At 42.1% G+C, this 13,534-nt stretch overlaps 1 protein-coding gene across 8 annotated transcripts in view; it reads left to right on the plus strand.

Annotated features, from left to right (window-relative positions):
• Window positions 1-13,534, plus strand: part of HECW1 (HECT, C2 and WW domain containing E3 ubiquitin protein ligase 1) — a 308,997-nt gene that overhangs the window by 218,449 nt on the left and 77,014 nt on the right. For 6 of the 8 annotated variants that reach the window (XM_068935996.1, XM_068935991.1, XM_068935990.1 and 3 more), the window contains 3 exons: window positions 7,621-7,763; window positions 9,797-9,897; window positions 11,154-12,521. In XM_068935996.1, the coding sequence (XP_068792097.1) occupies window positions 7,621-7,763; window positions 9,797-9,897; window positions 11,154-12,521 (1,612 nt within the window). The remainder of the gene's footprint in view (window positions 1-7,620; window positions 7,764-9,796; window positions 9,898-11,153; window positions 12,522-13,534) is intronic. The other 2 variants (XM_068935998.1, XM_068935997.1) reach the window with 1 other exon arrangement.

Below are 13,534 nucleotides of genomic sequence, written 5' to 3' on the forward strand. Positions count from 1 at the left end.
CCTATTGACTTACTACTGACTAGAACAAAGACTGATGGTACATCATTTAGCTCTCAGAATACTTAACATGTTGTTATGGTTCTCTTCGTGACTTACTACTAAGACGTCTCAAAGCACATGGACTGGATTACTTTCAGATGAAACTAAGCCGAGTGATGTGCTCCAGGTGTGCACCTGACATTTTTCAGCCAGTAATGGGAGTTCAATCCAGGGGACAGGCTTGGAGTTAGTGCACAATAAAAACCTTGCAGCATGTCTGGATGTAGTCATCAGGTCCACAGCACCAGCTGCTTTGCTGTCCAGATCTGCTCCTATAGCACCACATGACTCGCTAATGTAGATACAGCCTGTGTAATTCACTGGCCAGGAAACGTTAGCCTCCACAAGGCTTCCCTACAGCTAATCACGGCACCTGCTATCTTCCCTCAGTATCCCAGGGATCTGTAATCATTCTTTTATTCAGATTTTCAGCATATAGTTTCCTTTCAAGAATACTCCCAGCAGGTAACCATTTCTTTCAACAGAACTAAACATTTTCTAGAGGAAAATGAAAAGTTCTTCTCCCGCTCTGGTGCTTAGCACCCAGAGCTTTCCGGCACTCTCTTCCAAAGCCACTAATTCTGTGGGTTTTCTGAACTGGGAGCCCTCCAGGGCCAGGCACAGGGGTGGCTGGTTGCTCACCCCATTATTCCAGTGATGTTCCTTACAGTGAGGGAAGTCCATGGTCTCCATTCATTCACATCTCGCCTATCAACAGGAACCATCTCGTCTCTAGCCAGTAAGGTTCAGACAAGGGGACAGCTGATCCACCACACAAATGAGATGGGAGTCTGATGCTGTTTGTAGAGCCAGGCACCCTGTGAGAAACAAGTTGCTCTTAATGATAGTTTCTTGGCAGTTTTGTTGAGGCAGTCTACCATGTCCTCTGTAGAGTGTGCTGTCATGTATCATCTCAGGTTCTAAGAGCCATTTTGTACCAAGTGATAGTTATATACAGAGTAATGCACTGTGACTAAAACAGCATGGTAGGTGATTACTGGATTGGGCTAGCCAGAGAATATAGATTTAACTTCTTGTTTGTTATCCGTCTATCCACTGGCCGCTGCAGATCAACTATAAAATTTGGGTCCTCTGTTATCTTTTAGGGGTCCATCCACTACTCATTTCTTGTAAAGTGTTTTACAGTAATTTCTTTAAGAAATCTAGTAAAAACATCAAATTTTGAGCCATCACTAAAAATTTTTGTGGTCTCTCCTTCCCCTTGTGCCCTCTTTTCTGCTGTTATCCAAACAAATACATAATCAATCATTAGACAAATCCCTTTTCTTGAGTGGGCCTTTCGCCTTGAAGCAATAGCTGGTTTTTATAGACAGGTTTGCATTTATGTTGAAATTCCTGACTTCCTTTGAGTATGTTGGTACTGAAGTACAAAGAGCAGACAAAATCTGACCACAGCAACAGAAAGACCACATCCATGTAGCCGTTCCTAAGTTTAGTTGACCTCTGGACAGCTGGAGAGCCGTAACCCTTTTGGATCCTGATGTTCTGATGTAACTTTTTCAAAAACTGCCAGAAATGTTATTTTCACTTTGTTCTTTGACTATGGAAAAAGCCTATTTATGTAAACTTAAGTATACCCTTTTATAATTAGTCTCAATGTAAACTTTACTGTCTTTAGGTTCCATGAATTTCTTGGCCAGTCTTGCAAAGTTTGCACTAGCAGTTGTAATTCAGGGAACTTTTGCAAAAAGTTTGGCACAGCTTGGAATCTCCTCAGGCCCCTACTCTTGCAGAAAAAAAGGTTCCTGCTGTTTCAAAAATCCATAACTCCCCTAAAGATATATAGATAGTAGCAATTTCATACCTGATGCTCTATGAATCTTTTATTTCTCATTCCAGCAAAAAACCACAAAGCCCATATTCCTCCTCTTAATGTATGAAAACCTGTAAAATTTTTCTCTCACCTTTCCTAGATATGCACTTCCGTAAACTAAGGCCATGGTAAGGTATTGAAGAAAAGGAAAGGTATTTGAGAAACATTACTAGGAAGAAAAGTCCTTTTCAGTCTTTATATCTGCCATGTTCTAATAAAATGTCTTGATCTCATTTGGAGCCTTCTAATCTTAATGAAAATATTTGTTACAGAACAGTTGAATTACATAGGTGCATAGGACAAGTCTTTGATGGAAATGAAAGGAGTTTTCATGAGTACATAATACAGTGTCCTGCTGGGGGGCAAAGGCAGAAAAAAGAAAATTTTGTAAAAGGCTGAATTTGCTATTGGAAAAGCTGAAGTATTGCTGTGGCTCATAGTTGCCAGGAAGAAAACATCGGGGGGTAGAGGGGAAGGGTTCTAATTGTTTTGCATGTTTCTGTTTTCTAAGTAAGTTGGCAGTTTCACCAGGTTCCCGGCAATTATTGTGTAACTCAGCTTCCAGCATTATCAACAAGGAAAGCAAGAGTAGGTTCTTCCTTTTATTAGCGAGAACCTAAAAATGGACTGCTTAAGACAGATTCAGTTCACAACAGACATTCTGACCAAATGTCTACCTTTTTTTTAAAAAAAGCCCTTTTTCTCACCTGTTTGTAAAAGGGTTTTGATTGAAACATCCTTTCTGAGAGGTGACTGTCATGCCCATAATCTGTTTCTAGACACCTGCAGTGGACGTAAACTTGAAGTAGTGATGACAACACAGATATCTGACATGGCTCCACCGCTGATGAGGGAAAGCAATCAATCCTTCCTCATTTGCCTTTGTCCGCAGTCCCTTATCTAGGGACTCTGAGCAGAAATATGAATTTGAAAACACAGATTTATCTTTCCTGGTGACACAATTTGAATAGCGATGATTGGCAGAGAAGATACTGGGAATAAGGGTTGTCAGGGGCTGAGACAGATCTGATGTAGATATCAACAGATCTGATCTAGATACCATGAGGATTTCAGAGCTATGTGGTTACACTGGGTAAACTTGCTCTTGCAAGATACTATTTTCTGCTGTCCTATGGGACTGTTGTAAAAAGTCTTCATCCGCATAAACCTCTCCTTTGCTTCCATGTGCTTTGTCATAATATCTACCAGTTCTAAACTTGAATGAGGAAGAGGATGTTTCTAGTTGTCTTTTCATAGCTGATACAGAAATGCATATTGGCTTCTTGATCCTGAGACTATGAGTCACAAAAGCAGCCTAAAGACCAGGCACTCATGAACTGGCTATCTCTAACGCTTCTGTATATAGCTTGGCCTCAGATTTGAGTTGAGATAATTTACAGATCTCATCTGCCCTTACAAGAGATAGCGTTAAGGGCCTTCTGTAAAGGTCCCTAGCTATATCGCTTGCTCAACGATAGTCTGTCGAGATCACCACAGGGGGCAACCAAGATAACGATTGCCAAATAAGAGGTAGAGTGCCCAGGTGGCAGGTGAGTAAGCCGTGATGGGCATTCCAGAGCACAGGGCTCACCTGTGAGCCCCCCTAGGGGCGACTACCACTGGGCTACCCCAGATCCAGCCCAGCAAGTAGTCCTGCAATTAGAATTCACAGTCAGACAGTTGGCTACAGCCTCCACCTTAGAGTTGTCTAACACAGTAATGTAGATGTAGCTATTGTCTGCCAAAAGGGAAAAGGAAAAAAAAAATCCACAACTAAACAGACAAAAAACACTGAAAATGAGCCATGGCCCTAGTGAAAATATACATTTTAAAGATTACTGTTTTAGATGGTGCAACAAAATGGAAGGTAGCCAATACCAGCTGTAAAACATGCAGGAATAAGGCTATAAGGAATGACAGTCATAAAAATCTATTGAGATTCCAAATAATGGAAGACTTGCAGTAAAAATTGACAGTAACTTCAGAAAACGGCAGCAGACTTATTCTTGAATGCTTCCCTCCTGGCTGATGTTATCAGTGGTGTAGTTTGTGGGCACATAAAAGAAGCAACATTAGCTTTCCTCATCTAGAAGAGAGACAGTTTTTATTTCGAGTTGTGATCACATAGCCTCTTTTTCTCACCCCTTCTTGGAATGAATTATTCATCACAACATCACTCAGTGGGAACCCAAGGGTACTGCAGAATTCATGATCAGTGTCTTTTTTTTAACTTACAGATAGGAAGCTTACGCTGTCATCTTCAGTGCACAAACTGACTGTTGCTGTGTGACAGTTAGCAAATATTAGGCAAGGAATAGGACGTCATTACATTACTGCTTTGTCACATTAGCGACATTAGAGAAGACCATGAAATTCAGGGTCCTTTCTGTTGCAGATGGATGAGATATTAAAGGCCGAGCCTTGAACAGTGCAAATGCAGCCATTGTTTCATGGCTAAGGCAAAGGGGCTGGGCTGGCACTTGTCAGAAGAGAAAAAAAGTTATGGAAGAGAGAGAAAATAGGGCTTGATAGTGGTTTGCTTCTGCATCCAAAGTAGTCCTATCTTTAAATGTCACAAGAACCTACATGTTTTCAAAAATGGTTGGTGATTTTTGAAAATGATTTTCAAGTTCTCAAACCTACATGTTTTGGTAGGAATCATTTTTCAAAAAGCAAGTGCCCAGCATGTTCTGCAAGCAAGGATTCCTTAGGGCTTGTTGGGTTGGATGGCTTAAACCTGAGGCATCCGCAGTCAGGGATTACCTTTGAAAAGTCCTGTCCATCAAGACTTAAACTGAATGAGAATAACAGCAGCAGCAAATGCTTAGATAATGAAAAACTGAGTTGCATAAAATTATCACTGTTTTAGAAGCTGTCTCCAGACTCATTTCACTGACTTCAGTTTTGGTCTCAAACTGTAGCTGTTTCCAAATGGCAAATCCTTTGAGCTCTGCCACACAAAACACTTCAGATCTTAAAAGTGTAAATGTGCTTCCAAGATACTGCTGTTTTAACGTATCAAAACATGCTGCTAGCAGAAGCATTTGGGATCTGTGGTCATGGACCAGGAGTCTTGTCCAAGAGCAGTCTTGCATATCCTGAAATGCATCAGGGCTGGCAGGTGATGTACTCAGAACGCAATTTCATTTTGGAGAGTATTTGGAACATCACTGTTCTTTACATCTGAGTGACACAGCTGTCCTGGAAAACAGATATTTCCCAGGGTTGTTTTCAGCACACCTTGCTCCCTGCATCAAGACTCTCTGCTCAGGTGCTGATGCATGTACTTTCGTAACGTCAATATCTTTCTTGTGCAAGAAGGGAATCATCAGGCTTGGCTCCCACCAACATTATGCAAACAAATGTCCATGTAGATTCTGGTTTACCTCAGTTGTACCACATGAGAAAGAGTTAATGATGTAGGAAGATGCAGATCATTAGCCTCGGTTTTACTTTCTATTTATGCACAGTCCAGTCTTTACCTGATGTGTTCCTGTTTTATCCCACACAGATTTTTTTACACTATAGATGTCAACAGGATTGTAATGGAGAATTCATTAAATGACAAACTGCAGTACGTTACAATAACCTCACTCAGTTACAAATTAATTCCTTCCTTCTGCTTAGCTTGTAAGTGCCATGAAGTAACAGTTGTCCGGGGGGTTTAGCAAGTAAAATACTACTATTAATAATAATAACACAAACTATTTTTATAAGGCAGCTTTCAATATACATGGGGAATTAGTGTTCTCCCTTTAGTACATTTTAGTTTCTTTGGTAACCTGTTGCAGAAGATGTAAAAAATGAGAAGAAAATAATGCTTTAGCTGTTACTTAAATTGTGTTTCTTTGATTATTTACATTTTTGTAGGGCCTGATTAGCAGAATATCCCACTCATGGTGATTTCACTTGAACCTGTTTGTACTCAGCATTTTTGAGAATCAGATCTTGATTCAGTAGAGCAAACAATTTAAGGCTTAACTCCAGGCCTTGATAATCCAAAGCATTAATGCCCTAATGCTCCTATGCTTGGAAGCTCTATGCGTGGACTTCTTTGTGCTTACAACCTGAAATATCAACCTCGTTGTTTCTACCTCAGTTTGCATGAATACGTTTTCCAAAAGCTTATTGAAAACGTTATTTATAAATAAAAATAGATTATCTTAAAAGCAGATCAGATGAGATGGTGGTTACATGTTTCAAGGTTCTCAGGGACAATATGGATTTTACATGTTCCCATTCCCGTCTTCTCCTGTATCATTTGTTCTGATTGCCTGTACCATGGCTTACCTTCTGGTTTAGCTCTTTGTGGGATCGTGCTGCAAACCAGGTCAGGAGATTACTTCAGATGAACAGTATTTTCAGGCTTTTTTTCTTTTTAAATGAGGCAGGGATGAGCAAGAGAGGGAGGCGTTTCAATACTTTCTATCTGGAAACCATGGGCTGTGTGTCCTTCACCTCACTAGATCCACACTTCTCAATAGCATTACTCCTTAAGGCTTAAGCATTAAGCCTTAGCTTACAGTAAATGAAAATAAAAATAAATAGCTCAATAACGTGCCCTCACAAAGCATGTGTAATAAATTTCAGTTCTGATTATTAAAAAAAAGCCTTGCTTACTGCTTTGACAATGTGTTAGAATGTTTGCACAGAAACACCTGCAGTCTTAAAATATTCTTTTGTGGATGATGTTTTTTGGCGTAAATTCCACTGTTTCCACTGACTTTGCTCTGCCTTGTACAAAGTTACTGAAGTAATCACTGATGTGACTGAGATGACTGTTTTAGGTGATCCAGGCTTTCCTGCAGTGTTGCAAGTTACAGCCAGACACCAAAATCTCAGTTTTCTGCAGGCAGACTTTGTTGGTCAACCAAAATAATAGGACAGTAATACCTATGACTGACTTGTGTGGCCAATGAATTGATATCATCACTGAAATTCCTGGTACAGAGGAGCCTTTACAAAAAATTTTTTCCAAAGTAGAAATCAGAAGCGGTGCCGAGAGCCTGACTGGGCATGTCTAGCAGCTGCCCTTCCAACTCAGAGCTGGGATATGCTATAATGCCACTGTCCTTGTTCTTTAGATAAAGCGAGTGCTGTAGGGTTTAGATGATGAATTCATCGCCATTGATCAGAGTCACGAGTATATGAAAAATAATTTATGGGCAAGCTGGTACCATTATTTTTGGATGCTTACTAAAGCAGAGTTTTGGACAATAGAAAAGCTCCCACTAATTTCACTTGGAGGGAATTGCCAACTAAACATCTCTCCAGAGTGCCAGTCCAGTTGTACTTCCAAGCAGCTATTTTCCCCAAGGCGACTAGAATTTTGTTTAAAAAATATTAGAATTTTGTTTGTTTTTTTTTTTTAAAAAAAAAGCCACTCCAGTATCTGGCCAATTATATTTAGCAATAATCATTGCTATGGTAGAGTGTTAGATTTTCAGAGGTGTATTGTCCTTACCACAAGCAAGCCTTGCTTAGATGCAAATATGGCATGAATAAATAAAATTCCTGCATTCCCCAAGCCAGATGCTGCAGCATTACATGGTTTCTATAGGGTACTTTCACCTGCCTGCTTTGAGGACAAGTTCTTTTTATTTTGCAGACCTATGCCTTGGGTGCCAAGGACTACTTTTGTCCTGAGAAAGGGCCAGAGAGTCCCACAGGTCAATCAGGTTCTGGCAACAGTACACTGTCATGGCCCAGCCACCAAATTTATGTGCTGTGCTCTTCTTTTATTACAGCAGTTCAGCTTTGTCTCCCTGCCCACTGATGTCCTGGAAATAGAAGTAAAGGACAAATTTGCAAAGAGCCGACCGATCATCAAGCGCTTCCTAGGAAAACTCTCTATGCCAGTTCAGCGCCTCTTGGAGAGACATGCTATAGGGTAAATTCACTGGTCATGCTACTTTGCGTTGTTTACTGAGGGTGCTGCCATTTTAAAAAGGCAGTTGAAGTCTCTGGTGGTATATCATTATAGTGATATGACGTTGTTGAGCGGGTCTTACTAAACTGACAATGATCTCCTGAATGATGTTGATGATCTTAATTAGAATTTATAGGACTATGGGACAGCCAATGAATTCACTCTATAAGCCTATCCATTGCATTTTTAAACGTGAGATCTAGCAATTAGGAAATAAATTGTTTTGTGTGTATCATGGCCGCGAATCTGGAGAGTGCAATATTTTCAATTTGAATATTGTTCTGATAATTATCAACAGGCTGTCTTCATGTTTCAGGGAATTACCTACGGGTTAAAATCGTGCCAGATCTGTTCTTCCTCTGTTACTTTAGCTTCTGGACAGTGGCAATACTACAAAAAATACATGTTGCATGTGCAACTAAATATTTCTGACTCTTCCCTGCTGCCAGGGAATAACCAGTTCACTTCAGCTCAGCTGCCCTGCCCTGCTTCCCCTTTGTATAGATATCCTAGGAAGGTGTGTGCAGCCAAACTGACACAAACCAATTTGAGGAGGGCAGGGAGTGTGTAGACAAAGCCAAAAAGGTGCTTTCAGACTTTAAGGTTTAGATCTTGAGGAGCAAGGAGAGAAGGAACCATTTACTGAGGACAGCATGGGCGATGCAGATCGCAAGAAAGCATTTCTGAAAACTGGATCTCAATTCAGCAGAGCAGCAGGAAGCTGAGCTTGTTGGAAGTGTTTTCTAACAGCTGGTTCAGAAACTGGCTGTGATATTGACAGCTGAATCTACCAGAAGGGACTGAACTACCTCCCTGTTTCTCAAGTATGGGAGTTAGAATGGCTCTTCAGAAAGCAGATGGAAAAGAACAGCTTGGGGAAGGTAGAGCTCCATAACTGTTGTCATTGGCTTCCCTCAACATGAGGGAATCCCTTCTGATTATATCTTCCTATTTTACTTTCTCATTGTAAACACTGTCTTTCTAATGACATTGCTGAGAGCAGTGCCTGCAGCCTGCACCTAGATCTGGCTTAGTTTTAATACCATTGTGTCTTCTAAATAGCAGGGAAGTTCAATGAAGAGCATGCACACAAGCTCAGAAAGATAATACACAATCTTGGGATTGTCTTACTTATGTGAGTTTCCAGTGCATGTGAAACTATCCTAGCAAATACAAGGGGCCCAACTGAAAATGAACTGTGTTTCTTCAGAAGTTGTGTAAATATTGCTATTTAGTAAACCCTCTACACTCAGAAAATGCTTTACAAACATTGATTCAGCCTCGTTTTGGGCAGCTGGGAAGTTAATCTCTTCTGTAGTTTCATTCTGTTCTGAGGGGTGGATGAAGTGTGGCAAAGGGAGGGACCTGCACAAGGACAGAATGGAGTCTTTGATCAACCTTGTCAGGAAGGTGTTCTCCTGATATTTCAGCTTCATAGAGGTAAGAGGGGTAGAAAAAGATGAAGAGTAGTCATTCAAGCAGTTTGAGCAGAGAAGATGGTAAGTGGGAAATAGCCTGTACAGGCTTTTGAAAGCAAGAATAGGAAAGCCTGACTTTTATACAAAAGGTGAAGGGAAGGAAATACAGAAATGCAAGGTTCTGCAAAGGGGTAGATAGATATGGTCAGGTCAGCAGGGAAGTAGAGTCTTCTTACGGTAGCTGCAGTGGGAATTGTTTGCTTCCCATATTGGTATTTTCATACCCATACTGCAGAACTTCCATTCCCACCGTTATCCCTCTATATATACATATGTGCGTGTGTATTGCAGAAGCCTGTCTTATTCACTGACTCAGCTGTTCCATTGTAATTGAAGACATTGTCCTCTCCTTCTCTGCCATTTGTTCTCTCGTATGCAAGTCAACATGCCCTCATGGCTGGATTGAATAGCCTTTGAAAATCATTAAGTATTTTTATAGGATGTGGCAGCCTTATCTATGAACAGTAGACATTGGGTAGATTATAGTCTGTTGTGACAAGATTTGTTTTCTTTCAGGGACAGGGTTGTAAGCTATACTCTGGGTCGCAGGCTCCCTACAGATCATGTCAGTGGCCAACTGCAGTTCCGATTTGAGATAACTTCTTCCATCCATCCAGGTAATTCTTGGTTTTAACTTGTTATTTGTCTAGATCGGGTTTTTGCTTTGCATTCCTTTCTCCACAGAAATCTGTTTTCATTCCTGGCTGCTCTGGGACTTTAGGCATAGTCACGAGCAAAGGAAAACACATAAAACGCCCTGCCACGGGAGGCACCGTGAGTCACAGTTTCTCCCCTGATTCCCCTTAGGTGTCGGAGTTACTGATGCCTCTTACCAGCTGATTCTTGGCTGCTTCAGATGTTCCTGCATGTAAGCGAGAGTGAAGAGGGTACAAAGCTAAGGTCCCATCTGCTTCTCTATCATTTGTCCCGAGGAAGTGCTGGAGGGATTGTTACTTGCAGTCTCATCTGCATCTAAGCACTCTATAAAGGAAAAATGGAGAATGTAATAGGAGAAAGGATCGGAAAATTTCTCATTTTGATTGTTTTTAATGAAAAAGAGTAAAAACAAAAGAAAATTATCACTTCCCTCCTTCCATCCCTTTTGGTTTGGTTTGGTTTGGATTTACGTTCTCTTGTAGTTATTAGGAAGTAACTCTCATGATGGTGTCAGTCTGAACTTTGATTTTCATGTGAAAATCTCAGTAGTGTTGCCCAGGGACCTTTTGTCTCTCTGTGGTAGTGCCCTGTCAGGGCACTTTGGAAATCAACAGTTCTCTTAGTAATTGATATGACCTGCCCCTTGCTGGGAAATCCTGTCTCCTGTCCTTTGACCATTTGGTAAGTGGAGTGAAAGAGCCTAGGTCGTCTAGGAGGAAGTAGGACAGATAAGGGTCATGTCAGAGGATGTTTTGGGAAGGTTTTGACCTTTCAGAAGTATAAAAAGGTGTTGTTGTTGTTAAGTTCTCTGTTGTGGAATCCTGGTAGCTTCAGCATGGCAGAAACAATGTCATTAAAACCTTGCGGAAGGTTTTCTTGTTCTTCCTGTGATAGCCTTTCCTATGCCAGTTGACTCAGAAGAGTTTCAGAAAGGGGTTGCCTTCAAGTCATATTGCAAGGAGGACAGGATGATGCATGCAGATTGCCACCAAGAATTAAACTCTGTATCTGTTAAATCCAATGTAAAAAGACTGCCTAGCAAAAAAGCAGCATGTCTTGATAGTTGCTTAGTTGCCCACTCTTTCTCACTGTAATTTATGCTTTCAGTTTTCTCAAATTGCTGTGGATGCCTGTGCCCTCACAACTGTGCCCCTGGTTCAGTCAACAATTCGTGTTAAAGGAGTAAATGATTTCTTTTCCTATCTGTCTCACACAGATGATGAAGAGGTCTCCATTAGTGCAGATCCTGAGCCAGCTGACCTCCAGGAAAGCCCTGTGAACAACCCCGCAGAGGAAAGCCTCGGTGAGCCTCCATGCATCAACACAGTGACCTCAGAAAGTACAGCTCCAGAACAGCTAAATGGATACAGTGTGAACAATATCGATAGCCTGTGGGCTGTCAAACCACCTGGGGAAGGCAACCAGAGCAGCTTAAATGAAGAGCTAGCAGGAGATGGGGAGGTTGATGCGGTGCCAGTTCCTGAGCCCCTGGAATCCAACGCAGGAGAAGTGCTGCCTTCTTTGAGTGCTACGGACCTCACAGAGCAACTAGCTCTGCTGGCCTGCATGTCTCCTCCTGAGACTGAAGTTAGGGAAAACGATAAAGTCAATTTTGGTTCTCAGGGAGATGGCGGAGTCTTGGCCAGCCTAGAAACATTAGATATTGATGAGGTGAGTGCAGATGTATGTGCTGGCAAGGACCTAGAGAAGAGTCAGGAAGAAGAAGGGGCTTCAGCCCAGAAGGAGGAAGACAACAAGCTACAGCTAAGGACCACAGCAAAGAGGAAAAACAGGCCTTGCTCCCTGCCTGTGTCCGAACTTGAGAGTGTCATAGCTTCAGCTTGTGGTGAGCCAGAGACCCCTCGCACACACTACATACGGATCCACAACCTGCTTCACAGCCTGCCTTCAGCACAGATGAGCAGTGATGGGGAAGAAGAGCAAGATGGTGGTAACAGTGGGGAGAATGATGAGGAGTCAACGGTCAAAGAGGCGCTGGAGAAGGAGGCAGTCAGTGAGAGTGAGACGGTGGCAGCAGAGCCTCCTCTGGAGAGCGAGGCTGAAGAGAACTTCAGCCAGGACACAGTGCCTCCTGGAACTTCAGCCGAGCAACTCTCTAGCTTAAATGAAGGGCTGTTGGATGGGGAACACCCCAGGACAGGGAGCGAGAGCGAGTCAAGCTCCAGGCCCAATGGGGACAATGAATGCGAAGCGTGCGACACCTCCTGCTACAGCCCCTCCTGTTACAGCACTTCCTGCTATAGCACCTCCTGCTACAGCACCTCTTGCTACAGCACCTCCTGCTATGACAGTAACAATCGCTTCTCCAGCCATACCCGCTTCTCCTCTGTCGACAGTGCAAAGATTTCTGAGAGCACAGTCTTTTCCTCACAGGATGATGAGGAAGAGGAGAACAGTGCTTTTGAGTCAGTGCCAGATTCAGTACAGAGCCCTGAGCTGGACAGGGAGCAAGTGGATGGCTCCTCCCAGTGGCCAGATGAACTAGTAGCTCATGGTGGGAATCCACAAAGAGCCACAGAGGGTCTAGACACCCCAATAGCAGGTCCAAGCAGCAGAAGAGAAGGTTAGATCCTGAGAATGAATGCGCTGAGGAGCCCTGATTATCTGGATGTCATGGAAGGCATCAGATAATTGAGGTTTCAGATGGCTCATGGTTTATTTTGTACAAATTTGGGGGCTGTGAGCTGGACCAGGTATCAGGGAGGGTTGGATAATTGAGTCTGTCCTTAAAAATCCCAGCAAAACCAAACAAATTGAGTGGGGATCTGTATATGCAGTTTGCTATAAATGTACATGCATCATTATAAAATTGAGATCAGTTCCAGCAGTTATGCGGCAGATCAGCGTTCTCACATCCACCAACCCATTCCTTGTTTCCTGGGATTGTTCCATTTCACATATCCGATGTACTGCCATGTTTCTGATAGTCAGTGAGAGGACTGGTTTGTGATTGTGAAGGGGTAGGCATGCTGATATATTCCAGCTAAAGATCTGAGCCAGGATGTGTATGTGATTGGTAACCATACACAGTCATAAGCATGGAGAAATGCAAATGTTTTCTAGTTAGGAAGGAAACTAGCTGCCTCCTACAAACTCTTGTTTTCTCCCTGTTTTCTCCAATTCCCTGAATAGTAAACAAAGGTACTTCAGATTTCACAAACTGCAGGACGCCTCAACAGAGATTTTTTTTTTTTTCTCAGATCTTGGCAAATGTAACTATATCAAATGAAGTTCTCATCTCCTTCACTTTCTCTAGAGATTATCATTGTTTGTCATTGTACTTTAGGTACTGGTTTTTCCCAGAACCCTCCAAACCTTTACATTAAATTCCTCCCTTCAGTAACTTGTGTTACACAGTGGAGTTACATGAGGGACAGATTTGGTCACTCATCCTTTCTTCAGCTTGTTTACTGTTTTTTTCAGGCTAAAGAAGTAAAGGCCTCAGCTACAGCTAAGGAGTGTGCAGCAAGGTCAAGAGGTAGTCTTTGCATTCCCAAATCCTGAGCCATCTGTTGCCTGACAGAGTGACATCAAATTAAAATGTCGCCAAGAGGATAACATATTTGGGGATCTCTG

This window comes from Struthio camelus, chromosome 2 (genome assembly GCF_040807025.1).
Source record: "Struthio camelus isolate bStrCam1 chromosome 2, bStrCam1.hap1, whole genome shotgun sequence".
In the NCBI taxonomy this organism is placed as follows: Eukaryota; Metazoa; Chordata; class Aves; order Struthioniformes; family Struthionidae; genus Struthio; species Struthio camelus.